The 23,133-nt window shown below is 45.7% G+C and overlaps 1 protein-coding gene across 3 annotated transcripts in view; it reads right to left on the bottom strand.

The window, feature by feature from the left end:
• RHOQ (ras homolog family member Q) overlaps nucleotides 1-23,133 on the bottom strand; it is a 35,504-nt gene that overhangs the window by 10,916 nt on the left and 1,455 nt on the right. The window contains exons 3-4 of one of the 3 annotated variants that reach the window (XM_032497468.1): nucleotides 23,053-23,101; nucleotides 12,883-16,115 (exon numbers count right to left, since the gene is read on the bottom strand). The exons of 1 other annotated variant lie outside the window; for it this stretch is intronic. In XM_032497468.1, coding sequence (XP_032353359.1) covers nucleotides 16,057-16,115; nucleotides 23,053-23,101 — 108 coding nt within the window. In that variant the 3' untranslated portion in view covers nucleotides 12,883-16,056. Of the gene's footprint in view, nucleotides 1-12,882; nucleotides 16,116-22,643; nucleotides 22,670-23,052; nucleotides 23,102-23,133 lie in introns of those variants that run through there. One more of the 3 variants, XM_032497469.1, reaches the window with a different exon arrangement.

Raw genomic sequence — 23,133 nt, 5'->3', positions numbered from 1 at the left:
TGTGCTATACTGTCACACACTGGTCACTGAACATCAGTTAGTGAAGTTGTATTGAGATCATACTGCATGAAAGATGTTCTCAGGACAGGTGCACACAAATAAAAGCAATAATCATCCCTCTGGAGCTTAGAGTTCAACTGGGAATTCATGATGTGTACATATCAAAAGTCAAATACGACAACGGGAGAAAGGAAAGTGTAAGCTGGAGCAGGTAAATATATAAGTAATTAATCCAAGAAACATTAATAATCACCTACTATGTGCCCAGAATGTGCAACCATCAGGGAAATGAAGGAAGAGCAAGATACAGATCATTTCTGATGTGTAAAGCACTTCAGAAACATTTGCAAAGCTCTCACAAGATATCTGTAGGTTAGAAATATGTCCACAAACCCGAATGAGCAACAGTACCCACAATGTACCTGGAGGCCTCCCTAGAACTATGCAGACCTCCAAGCCACAGCCTAGAGGAGAAGAAACTGCGGTGCTAACGTTGGAACGTGCTTAAAGTTAGCACCGAGGAGGACAACTTGATAGCTGGGAAGAGACACAAACATTTATAACAGTCTGCTCTTAGGGAGTTCACAGCAAGGGAGACACGTGTATGGAAACACTACGTTACAAGTCAGAACGTGGTGCATACCAAGGGCAGTAATTAGGGGACGCTAAGAAAAGACTTCTTAGAAGAGCTGACATTTGAGTTGGGCCTTACAGAATGGAGAGGGTTGGAACATATATGACCTACTAGCATGTGACCTTGGTCAAGTCACTTATTTCTTAGAGCCTTTGTTTATCAGTCTGTAAAATGGGACATTATCAGTGACAAATGCTTTGAAGACTATAAAATGCTATAAGCATGTATTATACTTCTGAATAATCCAGCATGTCATTTTGATTCAGAAAATAGCCATCTATCCATACCTATAAAAGTATGAATCTAGAATGATAAAAAGTGGGACCACAATGGAATAATTCTTTAACAGACAAGCCCAAGACTTCTAAAGTCTAAAACAGCTTCTGATTATTTTAAGAGATACATAAAATGTAAGGCAACAAAGTAAGACTGTCCCTGACAACTGGTGGCTTGTGGTGACTGGAGAAGCAGTAATCTCCATCTGAAACATCTGTTTTTGATGAGAATCCCAAAATAGGTATCAGGCATGGCTCTTGAATCACTCCAACCCCAAAAGGATGCTATACTAAAGCCAACAGGACACATGGACTGGAGGTAGCTTCTGAAGATGAAAAGTGTTTTGTCATAATCTTATAAATTATCAACATTTCTATAATAATTCTTGGTAACAGTAGTCTGTGAAACCTCATTTCCTCTGTGTAGCCCTTTTGTGGCTTTCATGTTCATTTTGTATCTAATTTTGTATAGTGAAAATATAACTTTTCACCCCCTTAAAAATAACTGTTTTTCTAGGAAGCTGGTTTGGATTCTTTTGGAGAGTATTTTGGTAACTTTGGTTCAAAATGCATCAATGATGAGTTTATTGAATTTGCCCACCACCTCCTACTACAGATGGGCTAAAGAAAATTTGAGGAGAATTTTTTTAAGTGATACAAATTTCTAAGAGGCTACTATTTTTCAAAAACTTAAAAAATGTTTGGCTTTTTTTTTTCTCTTTCTTTCCTTTTTTTTTTTTTAACCTTCTGTTTAGTCGTGAAGTGGTATTTACATATCACAGGTCTGATTAGCTCTTGGTAAAAGAATTTCTGAAATGGAGGTTTTGCTTTTAACTTTCAGCAACTGTCATCTTTATATACTTCGATTATAATGTCTGTCTCCCAATTAATTTACTAATTATTTAGGAGCTAGTGAGCCAGATCTTTGGTTTCTTTTCTATTAGCATCTTCCTTTTGGCTGCCTAACTCCTGTTTAGGTTAGCTGGAGAAAAAAAAAAAAAAAGGAGAAAAATTGAAATTTGTGGGAGCAGAAAGACAGACAGCTGAACAGGCTCTGCCATTAGCTAACTGTGTCGCATGGACCTGCCTGACTTCCTCATCTCTAAAAGGAGGGGACTGAACTAGACTGCCACATCGCATGGTTAAAAATACTCCAAATAACACTTTTTACCCTTGCGAGCGGCCCTAGTAACAGATTTAATGTGGGTGGAAGTTTAAACTACTGCATAAAAATTGAGTTTTAGGATTCTGTTTTATCGAAGCTGACCCCACAAGGCAGAGGATCAAGCCTAGCTAAATATGGCCTTTAGGCAAGCTTCATTTCCCCATTTGCGAGGGGAAGATAAATATAGCATACACATGTGAAGATACAGGAGCGAGCTGGTCAAGTGCTTTTGAGCTCCTCAACAGACAAGCCTGACTTTCCAAAAAAAGACAAACCACAACTTCAAAGCCAATGCAATTTCTTTTGTACACGGTGAGACGACTTCCTTCATTGTAAAGGACTTAGAGCTGAAATTCTACATTGTCTGGAGCTATAATTACAAGTCTCTTTCACTAAAACAGAGGTCAGCATGCAGAAAGAAGGGCAATGTCAGGTCACACGTCTGTGTGGCATATTCCTTTTGTAACTTTTTTGGTATGAGTTTCATGTTGATGGAATAGCGATGCATTCATCTTTTCCAACAAATAGCTGGCCACTGGGTGCTTGACACTGTGTGTGCTCCAGTGAGAAACAGACACGGACCCCACCGCATGGAGTTCACAGTACAGCAGAGGAGAGACCAGAGCCTCTTAACCAGAGCAGGATGACTCTATGTCCTGGGGACACTGTGGAAATGTGGGAGGGGTTTTTGATTGTCCACATGAATGGGGGAACTCTACCAGCATTTAGGGGTGGGAGCCAGGTAAAGAGACACAGTCCCCGGTCCTGCATGACTGATGCGTATACTGCTAGGCACTGATGAATATGAGAAACCCTTTTATAACAACCTGAATCTAGGACCTAACCCTCCTGTATATTAAGAGAAAAGGACATTTACTTTACTTTGTTTAAAACATGACAGGAGTTCCTTACCACTGTAGAAAGCTGCACACCACTGGCAATACTGCTCTCAGTACTCAAGTTACCACAAAAACACAACCACATTAGTTAACTTTTGGAGCTGGGGCATTTGTGGTCATTCTGCCTATAGATGTAGGCATGTGACTACTTCATTATGATTTCTGGAGTACTCAGCCCTGGGAATATAGGAATTTAATACTGAAATAAATATTTTTATTATGAATTACTTTCCTTTTATTTCTCCATATTACTGCTAGGAAGTTATACTGACTTAAAATGACGTGTACAGAGAGGTCCTTCTGTTGCACCTGGGCTTCTCCTGTCATCCCGTTTTTTACATTGTAGTATCACTGCCTCCTTTCTTGTCTGTTTCCTCCACAGGACTCCCTGAGGGCAGAGGCCTATTCTCCAAAGCCTGGCTTATAGTAGCTGGTTATTAAATTCTTGCTGAATGAATGAGGGTAACAGTGGGAGGTGCAGTCAGAAGAATGGTCTGCACCTCCTTCACCAGCTACCAAGCCGGAGACCGCAGATAAAGCGTCTGAATTTTTTTAGGTTGTAAGAGGCAGTAAGAGGCAGATTTTTTTAAGGTTGCTGTCACCACTTTCAGACAAGAATCCAACTGCCTCCTGAGATCAGGGCCATTTTTCTGTAGGGCACCAATGGGTCCAACCCACCTTCCTGAATTGTAACACAAGCCCTAAGGAGCAGAGTCTCAGACTGAGCGATTCTTCCGCAGCATTTTACGTCCTCTACTGTTTTTCACCACTGCCTTTTTTCCATCGTCTTGACCTTTATTTTACCTAGGCAGGCTGTCTGCTCCGCATCCTTCTCCTACTTGCTCCTTCTAACCCAAACTGATTTAGTTCAGGACCCACCTCTCCTCTACCCAGACACATGCCCCCGGGGACTCTGACCCCATATTTAGCTAAAAGAAATCCTGGTTGGATTTAAGCCAATCATGGAGTTTCATTCCCCACCCCCTGGCCGAAGTCACTGGTTCCAGGGTGAGCCTATGGCCCAAGCAGTCCAATCAGAATGAAGCCATCCCTGGGTTATCTAAGGGAATCAATCTCTTCCTCCCCAGACAAAGCAAAGGCAGACCTCATTTTACTGCACTTCACTTTATTGCACTTTGCAGATACTGCATTTTTTATAAATTGAGGGTTTGTGGCAACCCTGCACCCAGCAAGTCTATCAGCACAGTTTTCCAACAGCACTTGTTCACCTCACGTCTGTGTGCCACACTTTGGTCATTCTTGTAATATTTCAGACTTTTAAAATCATTATTACATTTGCTACAGTGATCTGTGATTAGTGATCTTTGATGTTACAACTAAGAATTTGCTGAAGGCTCAGATGACGGTGAGCATTTTTAGTAATTATTTTTTAACTTAAGGTATCTACATTTTTTTAGGCATAATACTATTGCTACTTAATAGAATCTAGTGAAAACATTACTTTTCTGTGTACTGGGAAAGCAAAAAATTCATATGTTCAATTTATTGCGACATTCACTTCAATGCTTGGCCTGGAACCGAACCCACGGTATCTCCCAGGTGTGCCAGGGGTTGCTTCCTGGGTGGGCATGTGACCTAAATAGTCCACCAGAGTGAAGTATTCCCTAGATTACTGAAGATAGCTCCTTTCTCATCCTTTCTCCTTCTGCTGCTCCTCTTCTCTCTCTCCCTCCCTTCCCCCTCCCCCTCCTTCAGTACAGAAGGATTTGCCACTCACTGGCCCTCTTTGCAACTCACAGAGACTGTTCAAGGACCTCCTCTCCCCTGGCCAGAGCTGTGGTCCCTGTATCACAAGGGAGTAGATGCTACCCAGAATTAACTATTTAGAGGGAGGCATGCAGAAGTACCAGGCCTGATATGTCCAGAGGAGCAGCCCTCAAACCCCTTCAACACCTGAGCTACAGAGGACCCTGGGCGCTATGGAGGCAGGTCACCTGGGCTTCCCATGGGGCGAGGGCACCCACAGAACTGGGAGTTAAGGATGGGCCACATCCAGAGGAAATACCATTTTCCTTGACTATAGACTAACACCTACCTCCTTTGCCTTTAATGCCAAGGAAGAGGCTTACAACGACTGAAGTCTCTCATTGGCAGCCACCGTTACACACGGACTTAAAATATACTAAGAACAAGCAGTCAAGAAGCAAGACAAGACCGGGTAACAAAGACCCTCTGATAAAGCCTGAAACGCTGTTTTTCTTCGTGCTCGTATAAGGCAGCCACGCTGCACGGAGGAGTGAGACCATGACTAACAAGCCCATTTGGAATCTGAGTACTCGCACCACACGCCTTGGGCAAACACATGGTACCAGCAGACGAGGGAGGAAGGCTTTGGGCAGGTAGGCGAAATAGGGATGATCTAACTCAGTTCTCAAATATGCTTTCACAAGAGAGACCTTTTAAAAAGTACACACCATTTCTGCTGGGGGGATGGAAGTCTTCTGGAACTCAAGAGAGATGGAGGGTGTGCAACATCGAGAATGTACTAAATGCCACCAAACTGTACATTTTTAAAATGATTAATTTTATGCTGTGTGAATTTCACCTTAATTCAAGGAAAATACACAGAGGTCCACAAGGGTGCAGAGCTAGGACCTGTGGGTACCCACACACATGCGTATGCACACACAGAGATTTCTTTGAAATTCAGCGAGGTGCTGCACATGGCAGAAATACCCTTCCCCTTCAGGGAGTCCTTGGCAGAAATACCCAAGCCATCAACTCCTCAGGACCTACAGTAATCACTGTGACACGCTTCCGTGTTGTGGAGCACAGCATACCCTCCTCCGTGCGCGTTTCATACCCCTCACTCTGCCTGTTCTGCATCACCCTCTTCATCTCCTCCCCTCCGGCTCCGGCTTGGCTCCGGCATTCTTGTACTACAGCAGGCTCCACAGAGCTCTCTTCCAGGCTTATTATTGAGTCCCCACGTCACGTGACCCTAGCCTTATTTCACTTCGCAGCACAGAGCCTCTTGCTCCTGCTTTCACATCAGCCCAACCATCCCACTGAATCTTCACCTTAGCCCATGAGATAGAGCAGCTCCTGCTGATGAGGAAACAGGCTCAGAGAAACTCATCACTTGTCCAAAGTCATAGGAGAGTCAGGCAGAAAGGCAGTTCTCCTAACATCTAGTTTAGGACCCTCCTGGCCCCTCTGTTTTAAGCAAGCAGTAGATCATAGGTTTTGGACACAGATCTGTTACCTCTTTGAATCACAGGCTTACTGGCTATGTAGCCTCAGACAAGTTTCTGTTCCCTTCATCTATAAAATGGACTAAACTGTTGGAAGATGAACTGAGCTAAGGTATGACAGGCACATAGCAGGTGTGGTGGCTGCGCGCTTATCACCACGCCCAGCAGTGCTCCTTCTCCATTCAGTTTCGGCAGACTCGGCACAGAGGGATAAATCGGTGGAAAATAAGGGTGGAGGGTAAAATCGACTTTGTGAAAAACATGCTGAGACGTTTGGCTGCTTCACTAAGTGCATATATTTTACATGGCAGGCAAGAACTGAAGTCAGAGATTTTATTAAAATAACTGAAAATAGCTAAACCAATATACCTCCAATATATATTTTTATAACAATGGTTAACGAGACCCGAGAAGCGAAAAAGAGTCAGGATGCACATGGACTTTGATGTGGCCACCTAGCCCTCGCCGGCTGCTGCACACATGCAGGCGCTTTTCAGTGGCTGCCTGTAAAATGTTCATTGGACCCACGTTTGCACCAGCATCCTTGTGCTCCCAGAAGCTTAGCCAATCCAGGAGCTGGATGGCCTACTAGAGAGAACCTGGCTAGGAAGACGTGACATTGACCAAAGTGAACCAAGCCAGTGGAACAAAACCAAAGAGAAGAAACACTACAGGCAGACAAGGAAACAAAAACACTTTACAAGAAAAACACCAGTCGTTTCAGTGTTTTGAATGTCCATTCTCTTTTGTGATCCTCATAAAACCCTTGGAGGCCACGTTGGGACAGGAGCTGTCATCCCCGCATCTGGGGTAGAGGGCAGCAGCTGAGCCCTGGGCAGTGGGTGAAGTGCTGGTGAGACTGTGGCTGGAGCAGTTGGGGGGCGGGGGGTGGTGGTTAACAACCCTAGAGGTGTGGACCCTACAGTCTCATCAAACTACACAGGAACCGGCGGGGTTCCTGCTCTTAGCCCTGCCCTGTGTAACCCACTAAGCTGAGTCCTGCCCAGCCTGCAGTCCATCACGTCAGCTCCTTTACAGAGTCTGGGTTGTGTGCTTCCTGGAAAATCAGACAGCATACATCTCCCTTCAGAGAGCCACTAGCTTAGTGAAGCAACCCAGTAAGGGCTGGCAGCAGAGGGAAGTCACTAACTAGAATAATGAATTACAGATCTGGAGCCAGAGGGCCTCGTCTAAGGTCTGGCGTTGCCTCTCGTGGGCCATACCTGTGGCCCATACAAGTCATTTCAGTGTCTCTGTTTTCTGAGCCACTAAAGCAAAGGCAGGGGGAGGGGTAGATAATATCATCTACCTCAGAAGGTTGTTGTTATGATTAAATGGGATAAACAGGTCCAAAGAAAGCCTCCACTGTAGGCACAAGATTAGTGACAAGAGACACACGTGCTAAATGCTGCAGAAATTCACAGGAGGGAGGATGTCCACCCCTGAGGACTGGAAAAGGCTGCACAGAATACGCTGTCCTACCTGTGCCTCTCCCCACCCCAAATCCATACAACACTCAAGCCACTTTCTCACCTAGAAAAACTGTCCCACCACCCCCTCCACAATCTCCAGAGCTGGAAGTGCCCCTTCCTGCCTCCCAATGTCATTAATACCTATAGGTGTAGTTAACAGAGGGGAACTATCGTAGGACACCCTAATAACGTGACATAAGGCTACAGGTTGAGAAGTTAATGAAAATTAAACCATAATCATTATTAGTCATCTGCAATATGGGTCATTACTAAGAGATGACCGAGATGCTTGAAAACACCCAAATCTAATCAAGGTGACTAAAACGTAACCAAAGGATGTTGTAACCTAATAAAGGATGTTTTGGCTTGCCTGAAAAAATGTTAACTGAAAGGTCACTGACTACGCAGACTCTACACAGAGTCTGGCAAAGGAGACACTGCAGAGTTAGAATATTCCTGTCCATCCAGATTTGCCCAATGGTAAGCTGCTGGACATGGTGCACACACAGATCCTGGACACTAGAAAGCCGAGCTCTCTTGTGGAAGGGATAGCTCATCACGTGGTTCCAGGATCCAGAAGAAATTCAAATCTCCTCTAAGACCTTTTGCTCCAAAGCCTGAATCCCAAGAAAGCTTCTTATGAATTCATTTTTCCACATATCTCTGCTGCTAAGGAAAGGTACACGGGATAACAGGCACTGAAAAGATATCTATCACTAGAACTCTGCTCTTCATATTTATGTTTCCTAATTATTAAAAAAAAAAACAAAACTAGAGAAGAATTCAGTTAAATCCCAGCCAATTGAACACATGCATTTATCTCTGATCTCTTCAGAATCCTCTGACATGTATAGCAATTAAAAAAAAGGGGCGGGGGGCACAAAGCCACAGGACAAAGCAAACAGGAAAGGAGACAAGAGCCATACAATTTTAGAAGCTGGAAGGCAAAAGAACAAGTAGGAACTGATTTAGCAAACCCTGGGCGCCAAATTCTGGGCCAGCAGTGAGGGGAAAGTTAAGAAGCACCTCGTTCTGCACAACAGAACCCCCTACAGGTGTGGGAACTGGAGCGGTGCGTTCTGAAAGTGGCTTGAAGGTGGAGCCACAAACAGGGGGGCAGATCGACAGTGGCTTATGAAGCAGTTAAGCCCCAGACCCTGTTCTCTAGCATGATAAACACTCTGCCCAACCCTGACGAAAGGCAGAGGATATTTATTGCTTGGAAAGGGTAGAGCAGAGAGTTCCCTGGGTAGGAGGACACCAGGCTCAGTTTAACACGCTGAACACACAGGCCAGGGTACAACTGAAAACTGAGACCCCCTACCCTGCTTCCTCCACTCATCCCCCCAACCCCAGAACCACCAGGCAGCCCAGCAGCAACCACTCAGACAGAAGAGTGGGAGATTCTCTTCTGGGGAATATGACCAGCCCAAGTGGAAGGACCAAAATGTGACATTACTGGTTCTCCAAGGAAAAGGTCCAGACAGATCACCCTATAGCAGCGGTTCTCAAACTGGAGTAAGGGGAACAAGGGGTGATGTTGCCCCAAGGTAACATCTGGAAATGTCTGGGGACATTTTTGATCATCACAACTGGGGTAGGGTGCTACTGGAATCTAATGGGAAGACAATAAGGGTGCTGCTAGGCATCCTACAACACGTAGGACAGCACCCACAACAAATTATCCAGCCCAAAATATCAATGGTGCTGAGGCTAAGAAACCGAGACCATCAGTCAAGGCCAGAGTCATCCAGACCCATGGATACACAGAGCTTCCCACGTTCCCCAGGGCCACTCTCACAAACAGGAGCAGATACCTGAGGAACTGCCACAAAAGACAAAGATCAAAATGAGCCTCTACAGGGAGACAAAAAACTTCAAAAACCTATCATTAATATCCTCAGAGAAATTACAGAAGATATTCAAACCAAAAGCAAGCCAAACCAAACTTAGAAGATGCTAAAGGGAAAAAAAAAAAAAAGAACATCCAAGAACAGGAAAAGATTCTTGAAAATTAAAAACAGAATCACATTTAAAGAAAAAAATAATAGAAGGGGGATGGATGATAAAATTGAAGAGCTTTCCCCAAAATAAAGCAAAAAGACACAGAAAGGGCAAATGTAAGACAATCAGAGAACCACCTCAAGAGCTCCAACAGCCAAATACTGAGAGTTCTAGTGTAACAGAAGAGATTAACTGGAAGTGAAGCAATCAAAGAAATGAGCCAAGAGAAGTTCTCAGAACTGAAGGACCCGAGTTTCCAGAGTGAAAGAGCCTACAATAGCCAGCTAGATTCTACCCCGAAGACCATGAGTGTGCAATTCCAGGGAGGAAGACCAGGTTCCTGACAACATTTCCAGGGTCACACTGGCATCAGACTTTTTAACAGCATAAATTGAAGCTAGATGGCAATGGAGCAATGCCTTCAAAATTCTGAAGGAAAAATGATTTCCAATCTATTTTCAAACTGTCAATCAGGTATGAAGGAAATCCAAACATACAAGGTATCCAAAGTTCTCCCTACAATGCCTTTTCTCAAGAAACTAATAAGATACATGCTCCACCAAAATGAGCAAATAAACCACGAAGACATGAAAAATAAAAATAGGGATCTAATACAAGAGATAGAGCCAGAGGGAATCCCCAGAATGATGAAGGAAAATCCCAGGATGACAGCTGTGCAGCAGGCTAGAGGCAATTAGCCCAGCCCGGAGCAGGTCAGCATGCTCATAAGGGACATCTCCAAGAAGAAACTGGCAGCATACCTGATTATGTTGGAATGCATGGAAAGGCGAGTTTGGGATAAAACAGACATGCAGTGAAGACTAAGCAAGGGAAGAAACAAGATACTTAGTAACTCCAGCAAAACCAATAGTCACACAAAGGGGTAAAAGTAATTATAGTACACTACATGGGTCAACTGTGCTAACAGCGATAAAAATAAAACCATGAACCAGTAATTAAACAGAAATTACAATATAGCTACTGGGAATGGGTGGATGGGAAGTGGAAGGTATGTCCGAAAGAGAACTAGAGCTTCATCATTCATGATGCAAAGTCAAAAGAGGACTTTTTTTTTTTTACCGAAATAAACAGCTAAAAATTGAGAGCGGGAAAAGACTTTTCTGTAGGGAAGTGGAAAGGGATCTTTGGTTTCTCCTTAACAGGCTCTTATAGAACTGTTGACTCTTTAAATCATCTGCATATATAATTTTAATAAAAAATAAAGTGACTTTTTTAAAAAATTGGAGTAAAACAGAATAAAGTATAAAGAAGTAAATTTCTAAAAGTATTCAGTATCACTACTAGAGCCAACCACTTTAACATTTTGACAATTTTGTTCTAATTTTTCCTTACACATTATACATATGCATATTTTTCAAAGTTGTAATCATGCCATATATAGTTTTGATTCCTGTTTTTTCACACTTAACACACCATCAGCCTTTTCATACATCTTTAAATATTTGTTGAAAGCAGTTTTTAATGACTATGATTATTCTAATACATACAATCATTTAACAAATCTCTTTTTACTATGCATTAACATGTTTACAACTTATCACTATTATAAACGTCTCTGGGAAGAATGTCATTTTAGAAAAATCTTTGTGTACACTGAATGAATGTTTCCTTGGCATAAATTCATAGGAATGGATCATCGAAAATTTAAGTGTCTTTGCCAAATTAATCTCCAAATGGATCATGTCAGTTTTTACTGATCGGCACATGAAGCATTCACTTCCCTGACTCTTGAATATCAATTTTTCCAATGTTGTCCAATTTGATAAGTGAAAAAAAGGTTTTATTCGCATATCTTTGCATATTGTGTGTTCACTGGCTATTAGTTTTTCTTCTTTGTGAGCTCCTGGTTTATGGCTTGTGTCCATTTTTCCACCGAGATCACATGGTAAATTAATCCTTCCACAACCTTACTTATATCTGGATCTCTCACAAGTTAACACAAATCAGACCTGTGAATCTGATGCTGCATGAGTGCCTCCCTAAAATCAAGTTCCTGAGTCATGATGGCCCCACTGAGGCCCTGGCTCTCTGGGAAGCTCCAGGCAAGCAGCCTGGCACCTTTATGACACTCCTCACACTTTACCTGTTCTTTGCATGTCCCATTTCCTGCTTGCATTTTGGTCAACTGTATACATCTCTTGCCAATGGACACTAAGCTCCTACAGAGGAAGAACCCTAAATGATGGATCTTTATGTTCCTCACCTCACTTGGATTTAACACTCATATATATGATGAATAAAAGATACAAGGGTGTGAATGGGGGGGTGCTATGAAGAGAGGCAGAGAGAGAACTAGAACACTGAAAGGGCAGAGAGACCAGAACCCACCCCTACCAGAGGTCGTGGCAAAGACAGCACTAGAAGTGCGTGACCAGCAGAACTTCACTTTCTGCCTCGCAACCCAGACAATGGTTCCCAGGGCCTCAGGCAGGATGTCCATGAAAGGACGACTGACAAAAAGGAAGAAAAAGGACAGACAAGGATTATTCAGCCACAAAAAGAAATGAAGTAGTGGTATCATCTACAACATGGATGAACCTTGAAAACATGATGCTGAATGAAAGAAACCAGACCCAAAGACCATATGTTGTATGATTCCATGCATATGAAATGTCCAGAATAGTCAAATCCAGAGACAGAAAGTAGATTAGTGGTTGCTAAGAGCTGGGGGGAGGGGAGAATGGAGAGTGACTGTTAATGGATGCTGGGTTTCTTTTGGGGATGATGAGAATCTTCTGGAATTAAATAGTGGTGATGATTGCACAACGTTGTGAATGTATAAAATCCACTGAATATGAATTACAGATCAATTATTAAAAAGGAAAGAGGAGTAAATATATCAAGCAGTCTGGCCCACCAGGGATTTCTGAAGAATTGCTGTGTTTGTAACACTAACTTACCTAGACTCCAGTGCTTCCATCGCTGCCCTGTTAGGTCCAGCAGCAGGAGGTCATGGTCCCCCCAGGGCAGCAGGCAGCAGGCAGCAGGCAGCATCCACTCACAATGAGCAAGTCAGCCCATTCACTGCTCCCTCTCAGCCCCTGCTTTTCTTTTTTTTCCTAAACAACTTTATTGTGGTATAATTTCTGTAAACTACACATATTTCAGATGTACAACTTGATTAATTTTGATAGATGTAAACACCTATGAAACCACCTCCAAAATCGAGATACCTAACATTTCCATCGCTCCTCAAGAAGTGCAAATTTCAAACTCCTAATTTATCCTTTCCCATCCCCTTTGTCCCCTGATAACCATAGTTTGTTCTCACCCCCTACTTTTAACAGAGGGTCAGAGGACACTCCAGAGGGACACCTGACATAAAACACACTGAAGGAATCCTATAGATCCAGGCTTGCTGGAGAACCACACACATCCTGGCCAATATTTTATCCAAGTAGACCTGGCAGCCTTCCTGCTAATGGGCTCCATGAGTGAAGACATGAGTTCTACTGTGCTCAGATGGGCAATATATTACAGCGACTACCTATAACCTTAAAGATCTTCAATAATGTCCAGATGGATCAGAACTCCCTTTAAAATGAGCTGATAAGAAAGCCAATATGGCAGTGTTATAAAGTCATGGGAAAGTTTCTTTCCAGGATCATCTTTCTGCCAGATTCCCCTAAATTCAGCACACATGTTGTGTGAGTTGTGTTACGTGCTATGTGCCACATGCAGTCCCCTCTCGGGGAGCTTACAATCTGGGGGCTGAGTAAAGATTTACCCATGAATAAAACAAAATGCTAGCCTGTAGCCTCTAGACAATTTTCTCCGTTGAAATTCAAAGAAGGGGTTCAACCTTAAGAGGGCTGGAGTCACAGAGGAGGCGTTCATGGGATGCCTCAGCCTCAGAAGGACCTTCTCACTTTCTGCAGGCTGAATGAAGACCAGAAGTGCCCTCCTGCTGGACAAAGCCCCTGTCTGAAGAAAGCAGGGACCCCTCTCCCATCCAGCCCCTTCCCTGTCCCTCCAGAGCCCAGGACGCCACGAGAAACACCTTTATTGTGAGCCCTGAACCAGCTCGCTGGGAAGGACAGCCCTTTGAAAATTAAGCTGGGGTAAACAGAATCTTAATTGGTCTGGACAACAAGAATGAAATGTTCTCCCTCAGTGGCAGCTCTTAGAGGGGGTGTGCTTTGAGCCAACTCATTTATAATCCCAACCATTAGGCCATTTGAAAGAGGATGGTTTTTCTCCTCTAGCATAAGTTTTGAAAAAAAAAGAAGAGAGAGAAAGAAAGAAAGAAGGAAGGAAGGAAGGAGGACTTTAAGAGTGAGGGGGAGGGCAGGAGAATGGAGGACAGGACGCGTACAAGGAAAGCTGTGGTCAGCCAGAGAAGTAATCACTGCCCAGAGGGTGTCTGAGTAACAGCCCTTCCTCCAACAGTCCCAGTGACCTGCCTGGGGAGTTTGAATGCAAAAGGATGTCACTGCCCATCTGTTGCTTTGGAATTAATTTAGCACAAACCAAACCAGCATCGTCTTCAGGGGTAGGCCTGTCACCTTTCAGAGTGTTAACCTCAGCTATGGGGAACAGAGCAGCCTGCATCTCAAATCTGTCTGGCTGCTTAATTTATGGGGGAGAGTATGGCTTGGCACTTAGGCCTCATCAAGGAATAAATACCCATGGAACCTACTGTGTGCACAGCCCTGGGCATACCTGTGGAGCCAAGGGCAGATTAAGAAGTTCTGCTTCCATTTTCTCCTGGTAGTGCCTTGGCCCCATGTCCACCAGGCAAGCCAAGAAGGCAGCACCAGTGGCTGAATGATTCAAATCATTCCAGCAACTATGATGTGTTCCAACTGTGTGTAAAGAATTAGAGATAAGGGTATGTGGAGGCATGTTTGATTGGGCGGGAGTTAACAGATGAATAAGTTGCACTCTGGAGACAGTGTATGAGTAGAGCATGTATATATAAGTGTGGGGGGGGGGGAGTGTGTGTGTGTATACACGTGTGTTGGGGGAGGGGAGGAGGGAAGGTGGCTTGCTAAGAGGAGATACATTAAGTTCACAATTACTCATTAACTTGGTGGCTCTGACATTTAAGCCAGTATCAGAAGCACCTGTAGGGCTTCTGCTTCAGGAGGTCTAGGGTGAAGCCTAAGAGTTAGGATTTCTAACAAGTTCCCAGGAGATGCGTGTTGGTTCGAGGACTACATCTGAGAACCAGTGCAGTAATTCAAACCCTTGCTGAGCATCTAGTACACGTGAGAATCCAATCTGAGCACTTTTTCCACCTAAAATCGACCCAGAGAAACTTAGGCAGCTTAGCTCTTAGGAACAGTTCATCTCCTGGGAAGGACAGAATCCAGTCTCCTCTGAGCTCCCCATGAACAGGCACCCGCTCCCCTCCTCACTTCACCCAATTGTGAGTTCCCTGGGGGCAGGGCCTGTGCCCGACCTGACTTGTAAGCTCTGTCCCTGGCATAGGTCCCAGCCCAGATCTGGTGCTTGGGGAATGTTTGCTGACTGACTGAATGAATGTTTTCATCTAGTCCTGACAGCCAGGGCAGACGCCCGTGCAGAGGTGGTGTCAACGGGATGCTCAGGAAAGCAGACAACACTAGGAGCTGGTGGCAGAGGAAGTCTTTGGGTACATATCCAGGGCATCCAATGGAAGAGGGATAAACAGGTTGAAAATGGCAGTTTTTACTTAAACAAGAAAACTCGTCAAGAGAGAAAAGAAAAGCCTGGAGCAGCCTCTATGGGATGGAAAAGATACCAATCATTTGCAAGCTGCAGCAGCCCTGCCCAGCAGCCCCCCAGCACAACAAGCTCATGTCAAGTCAAGGCTGGCAGCAGGAACAGGGGTGAGAAACTCGAGGGGGTAGAGAGGGAGTCCTGCCTCTGCCTCCTGAGAACAGTCAGCAAACATCCACCGGGCACATCTGGGTCCTCCTTCCCGGGAAGAGGCGACACCTGCATGAGCACCAAGCCCCTTCCGCAGCCTCGCCGGCAGGGCAGCCACCTGTGCCACCCAGGGGAGCCCTCTTTTTCAGCAAGAGTGGAGGTGAATGAACAAGTGGACAAAACACCCTTAACTTCCCAGGGTAGGGGTGGGGTGGCAGGTTATTTTTTAGGAGCCATTTCAGCAGCAGCCCCTAGTGTCCCATTTAGAGACACCATTCCACCAACTCTTCTGTCTAGAAGAGTGATGTGCCCAGAATGCACTTTTTACATGAAATAGGCAACAACAGAAGATATGTGAGGTAAAGGAGACACAACACCGTCAAGCTGATTCACATGAGTAATTTAACATAAAGAACCCAGGCCTTGGGGATGGGTGGTGTGGCCTTCAGTCTTGGTGTTGCCTTTTACCAGCCGTGTGGTCTCACAAGTCGAAGTGATGCAACCACCACCTGCTTCCTTTACTCACGGGGCAGGTGAGAGGCCTCACAGCAACACCAAATGCAACACGATTGGCACCCTGCAATAATGCCACTCAGTGACGAGAGTGTCATGATGAAACCCCAGATTCTACCCTGAGTCTGGGCAGGGCTGGCAAGCTTGGGGATCAGGAGGGGGCGGCTGCTCTACCGCCCCCATCAGTCACTTGAAAAGAAACAGCAACCATAATAAAGGCCCCTTCCCCCACAGTCTGTTCTTTCTATTAAAATCAACAAGCAACACAGCACCAGATTAGTATCTCTCTAATTACTAAGCTGTCAGTTTCTGGGTGAAAAACTCCGTAATGTAGTTATCATCCTCACTCCACATGCTGACACTGAAAGCAGCGATCCAAGGTACCCCAAAGAGACACATTTGGGACAGTCCATACGTGCAAGCCCCATGCTGTTCCTCTCCACCCAGAATATCTGCTCTCCATGACCCTCTGCCTGCGTGACTTCATTTAGTCCAATGCATCCCAAGCTTTCACTTCATGGTTCAGAGAGAAGAGCACAGTGGAAGGGGTAGAAGGGCCACAGGGTAAATGACTGAGGTTAGACTGCTCAAGCTGAAAGGGACAACCTGAGCCCAGGGCTGTCCATCCCAGGCCCCAACCAGCTGCCTGGAGGTCAAGAAAATTCCTTATCTGGGAACTGGGAAGCTCTGACTTGATTTTATAATCCCCATTTTACAGATAAGGAAACAGAGGTTTTGAGAGGTCAAGCTCCTTGCTGGGAAGTGGACCCCAGCAGTCAGTCCAGTGTGGGAGCCCACACTGGTAACTAGTCTACTGTACCACCTCCCATCTCTCCCTGCAAGCCGAAATCTTCCCAAAGCTTGTCCCTACCACCTCCTCTCAACGGGACTCAGTTTCACAGGAGGAGCATTCCCCGCTGCATAGGTGGACTTTTCTGCCATCTGATACCCACATGCTTCCCCCACAGAAGATGGGAACACAGAGCAGACACTGAATCAGCACCAGCTGAACTGAACTGGTGTGGAGCCCCCAAAGACGGCCTGGGCCATACCACCAACCAGGTGCCAGGCCACAGAGGACGACAGCACACATCATCTTTAACGCTCACAGCAACCCTGCCAGGTGGCTGTTATCTCCCCAGTTCACAGGGAGGGAAGAAGCCGGTTGGCTGATGGGCTTAACAGCAGAGAGAAGGAGCTGGGATTCAAAGTTGGTCTGGAGAATCCAAAACCGACACTTTTGCTGCCAAGCTGCCTCCTCCTCAAGGGATCTGAGAGTGAGAGGTCTCAAGAAAGACACAGAGGTCTGCGCCTGAGAGAGTACTGGGGGATGGCCCACTGGTGACCACTAAAAAAGGTTCCGGGTGGGGATAAAACCAGTGGCCTGCTACGTACCCCCATGCCTGTTACTCCTTTGAAACTTGGAGACTTCTACTAAATTAACAAAGCTTTTTTCCGAGAAAGGGTTTGTGCCAGAAGCTATTATTTAACAGCTATAACCTGAGTCTTTGGTTAACCTTTTAGCAGAAATGTGCTGACAGCCAAATGGGAATCAACTCAATTTAAGAAATATTCATTGTAGGCCTACCATGCACCAGGCACTGGGCTACGTGCTGGAAATGTGCTGGAGAAAAAAGACACCGCTCTCTGTGCTCAGAGACAACAGGGCCAGGCCAGCAGGCAGTGATCTGGAGAACGGTGCTCAGGGAGCCAAAGGGCTCTGACGACCTGCGTGGCCATCCTGCCGCCCCGAGCAGCCTCCCTGGCTGGGTCTCCCCTCGCTTCCTCGTGCAAAGCAGCTGCCTGCCAGAAACTAAAAGAGGAACAGCAAACTGCTGAGGGCAAGGAAAGCTGCTCCTTGACCCAAGCATGCCAAATTAGGGCAAAACCAAGCCCTCTGAGTGAAAGGAAATTCAGCTGAGGCGCACAAATTTTAAAAACATGTGTGGTCTTGGTCTTTGTCTCTTTGTAACGGCTTCTTTCTACTCCTCCTGGCAGTATAGCCATTCTGTATCTGAAGCCTCTCTGTAGTAGCAGCTGCTACCAACACATGTGTCATTGCTAGAAACCGATAGCCCCATGGAGAGCTGCTATGTTTTGTTTTGCTTTAATACCATTATTAAGACTCATCTCCCGAAACCCCAAATTCCACAACAAAACCACAAACACCCAGCTCTCCCTAAGGCCTCTGACCCATGAGCTTTAAAGCGATGCTTCCCACCTTTTCCACATCCCGCCACACATAGAGGTGACAACATATGCCCCCCACCCTGCCCTCAAGCTGAGAGGATGGTATCCGAACACACCTGTGACATGGTTCCTGCTACACCTGCTGGGATATTTTAGTTCCCAGAGTTTAAATGTCACCAAACCTCAGAAGAATCATGACAGAAGTGGAGAAGCCAGATGGATCAGAGGGCCACATCCCAAACCCACATCAGAGTGCTGAGAGTGGGCACACAAGGCACTCGGTCACCACAAAGGCTTTGGAGACAACAAAGGACGGCCACATTCCCCACGCAGAGGAGGAAGCCAGTATTCCGTATGACGTGGTGCAGGCTGGAGATATAAATAGCTTCTAAAAAGGTTAGCAAAATGCACACATGACAAATCTACAGTAGGTTACTAAGGGAAACCAGGATGCTCAGTGCCAGCATTTCACCTGTTACGGCTGACGTCTGGAAGGAACCCTGCGGCTCCTCCCAAACTCTGTTCCCTGGGCCTCTCAGGGATGGGGCAGTAGGGACCTGGAGCCTGGGTCATGTGAGCAGGCACTTCCTAAGCCCTACTGATGTTCCCTGCAGGCCCTTCCAAAGTAAGGAAAACCTTTTTGCCTCATCACATCTAGGTCTGGTTTCCATAAGCCCACTGACTGTCAATTTCCTTATCTGGAAAAAAGTCTACTTTGGAGGGTTTTGTGAGGAGTCTGCCTGAAGGTGGGAGGCATCTGTGAGTGGCCAAACCCTGGGCTTTCCCCTCCCCCTTTCTGTTATCCTGGGCCCTTGGGTGCTGCCCAAGGAAACACTGAAGGCGGGGCATTCCAGAAGCCCGGGCGTTCCCAGACTGCCCCCCGGGGAGATTCCCTTCGGGAGGAGAAGTGCTTGCCTGGGCACCCAAAGGGCTCGCGAGGCAGTCCCAGCTGCTGGGCTGTGTCAAGTAATAGAACAGACCTCACTTGTCACTGAACCAGCCCCAGGGGACACCTGAGTTAAGGATATTTTTAGCTTTCCTGTACGCATCCTTGAACTTGTGTGTGTTTAAGTTAACAGATATAGCAACAGCACACCCAAAAGCACACATATGGACTTCCACACACAGGCAGTGGCTAAATCTGGAACTCTAGGGAACCCAAACTCACCCCCGACACACACCCTCCTGAGTGCGGGCATTACGGGACCTGGGATAAACTGGGCATCAGTCCTTCCCTTTTCAGGGTATCAAGTTCTGCCTTCCTGCCAAGGATGAACAGAGCAGCCTGGAGCCCGTAGCTTGAGAGCAGTTTGCCAGCCAGCTCCCCTTGGCTCATCCGCCAGAGCCAGAGCTCTTCCCACTTCCCCAGAGCTCCATGCAGTGCAGAGGATGGAGGGGAAATCTCACCTCTTCCGCCCCTCTCTTGAGCAGATGACCGCTGCAGAGCCTACCCTGGAGCCCTGAAAGCTGAGCCAAAAAGGAGAAGCGCCAAAAGGCCAGAGAGGCCCTGGGCGGAAGCCAGACCCTCCACCAGGCCTGCGGAGGAGGAAGGCAGCACCCTCAATTTCCACTCTGAAATGCTTGGCAGCAAAATGTAGGGGATGCTCCTGGGCCACCCAGGGGCTTGGCCAGAGAGGGGGCTTCCCTTTGGCCTAATGCTAGTGTGTTGCGGGTGTTGACGGACGTGCCCCAGGCAGAGCACGTGATGGGGACTAACACTGCCCAGCACACTCACATTCATATATCTTCCCCTTGTGTCTCTGCCAATAGCAGCAGAGGTTAAGGGGGAAGTAGCCTGCTCTGGAAGGCAAAATGTCATCTACTACAGTCATCTCTTGAAGTTCCCCAATATGTTCTTTTATCTCTGAGTTTGGCCATTGTTATCTATGGCTTTGAACTTGACTGGAGTCCAAGAGGGGACCCAAGAAAAGAGCACAGGCTAGACGTTCCAATCTGGGGGAGGTAGTGCTGTTGCTGTGAGCACCAAGTGAACGTTTTAAAGAGAAAGCAACCACCCTCCAGTGCTGTGAGCTTCCCCCTCACCCCATTTTACCTCCCAAGGTAGAAGCAGCTGAAAGCTGCATACCCTACATGGTTCTCAAATGGTACACTGAACTCTTTTATTTTTCTAGGAGTTTCTCGTACATCACTGGGGATTCACGTTCTGGTCAAGAAAGGAAACCATCTGACAAAACAGAGCATTTAGAGCAGGAAACACTCGACTGTGTCCATGGGTCCACTGATGGGGACCATAGGAATTAAGAAGTACAAACCTGGCTCCACACCTCCGCTGAAAAGGTTCTAGGATCTGGCATCTTACTGGAATTTTTATCAACTTCAGGTATAATGCACTGTCCTCTTCCACCTGTGACACCTTCCCCCACAAAACTGCCCACAATGGAGCACAATAATTTCTCATAATATTTCTTACACATCTACTGTGAATGAAGAATGGTATCAGCTCCTTTTACATACATTAAACACTTTGAGCCAACCTACAACATCACAGTATAAATTCTAATTATCCACATTTTTACCTGACCACAAAGGTGACTAGCTTAGCTAGAGTCTATGACTGGTACAGCAAAGTGGAGATCCGGGCCCAAGCTTGTTTGGTTTCAAAGCCCAGGCCTTCCTCTGCTGCCCAGCAGGCTTAAAATTTTCTCTCTGATACGGAAATGCATGTGTATGTGTTTCTTTATCATTATTATTACTGTAAGATTAATCTGCTACCATTTAATAGAAGCATGAGGTCTTAATGACCAAGTACAACACAGGAATCTCCTATATAACACACGAGAAGGCATCTAATTCAGCCACTTCCACCTATGCCATCATCAGCTATGGCAGATCCCTACCTTAAATTTATTCTTTTGTCTCCCCCAGGTATTTAACACAGTGCTAGGTACAAAGTGGGTACTCATTTAATCTCATTGGTGATAATGTTGCTAAGATTGCCTGTTAGTAATAAAACTTAAATGCTGAAAGATGTATTATCACTAACTTTGATCCAAAAGTAGAAATCTTAAGACACTGGAGAAACACCAAGGGGACCTAACACATCTCTTAGCCAACAGAGTAGGTGTCTTAAGCATTGGGTTAAAAACAGTAATATTTGAACCTTACTGGTAGGTTGATCCTACTTGGTATATAGCTTACACTCTCCACTGGAAACAGTAGCTGACTCTTTGGACCTGTGTTCTCTCCTTTCTAGGGGTGGCAGGTAACTGCCACTCAGAGAATGGCTGTGAGGATTCCACGTACCATGTCTACAAACAACCCAATCAACCGAGGTAGCATCTCAGCACCTCCTATGACTTCCTGTGTATATAACCACCTCAAACTGAGGGCAGATTCAGACCCATGTCCTAATCCCAGCAACAACCCTCAATAGCTGTGTGACTTTAGATCAGCAACCTAGCTTCTGTGAGTGTCAGTTTCATCATCTGCAAAGATGGAGTATCACCTATCTCACGGGGTTGTTTAGTGAAGAAAATGATATTTGCATGTGGCTACCCCAGGCCTGATATGGATAAGGAACTCAGTAAATATTAGTCAGATGTGAGGATGCACAGAACAGCTCTGACATACACACATCCTGTTGAATAGGGCCCATGGTCAAAAAATGGTCATGGTGACAAGAAAAGGGAAGAGGCAGTAGCAAGAGAAGTTAAAATTAGAGACAACTCTTAAAAAACCTCTCTTCTTTCAACCAGTAATTTCAACCTGGTGTTTATCAACTGTACTGCTTAAAAGTTGGTTTTATTTGATTGAATGAGTTCTGCCTCTTGCCCTCCATACTTTCTGGTAATGACAGAAGGAGGAACAACTACAAGGCAGGCAATGAAAAGGAAAGCTAGGAACTGGATGTACTGACCTGGGTCAGTTTGGTGAAAGGGGGCATCCTCAGGCACCTCGCACGGCTGACAGTTTCTCTACCCTCCAACTCCTCTAATTCACGGTACAGAAACCAGAGGCCACATCAAGGCACCCCCACAACAAGATATATTTCAGACTCTAACTTGGTTCTACAATTCTGAAACCCAAATCTAGAAGAGCTACAAAGAAACCTCCTCTTTAGTGACCTACCTAGTGTGTGCCAGGCTCAGTGCTAAGCATCTAGCATATAATATGTGCACAGGGGAATGGTCTGAATTTTTTCAGCCTCATTTTATAGATAAGGAAACTGAACTACTGGACATCCCCTGAAGACACTCTCTAAGGCCCTGAGCTGCTCCCGTGTCCTCAAGGACTCAAGTCTGGATGACACATGGAAACTTCTGCCCGAATTTTCAGGTCTAATCACAGGGCTGGATTCTGCAAAACTTCATCACACACATCATCTTAGGCCCACCGCAAAAGTGGGTCTGGGAAGAGGGTGCAACTGTGACAGAGACAGAGAGGAGATCTTCATCCTTTAGAAGCCACCTGTAATTTGCAAATAACGGTCAGAGACCGAAAGGACGAGGGTGCATTTTCTTTCTGAACAATAATCTCTACCAAAGAAAACCCAGACAAAGTCACCTGGCCTTCCTAGGGGACAACAACAACAAAAGCTCTTCCTCCAAGATTCACACTGAACTCCTAACCCTTCCTTCCCCTCCCTGCCCCAGGGAGTGGCTGGATGGTTGTTGTTTCTTTTCTCTTTTCCCTGTGGTCCTCTGGTAACACCACAAATTACGTTTTCAGGGACTCAAGTCCCAGAGTGCAATGATGTTGTAATAAACATAACCAGGACCAAATGCCTTCCCATCATATTAGATGATGCCATTTCCCACCAATCAGGCTCCTCGGGCAGGCAGACCACTCACCAATGAGAGACCAGACAAAGGCTGTGAGGGGAGACCTGGTCATCTGCAACTAAAAATAAGGGCGCTTCAGGATTGGCCGCT

This window comes from Camelus ferus, chromosome 15 (genome assembly GCF_009834535.1).
Source record: "Camelus ferus isolate YT-003-E chromosome 15, BCGSAC_Cfer_1.0, whole genome shotgun sequence".
In the NCBI taxonomy this organism is placed as follows: Eukaryota; Metazoa; Chordata; class Mammalia; order Artiodactyla; family Camelidae; genus Camelus; species Camelus ferus.
This window is presented reverse-complemented; position numbering and strand designations above follow the sequence as displayed.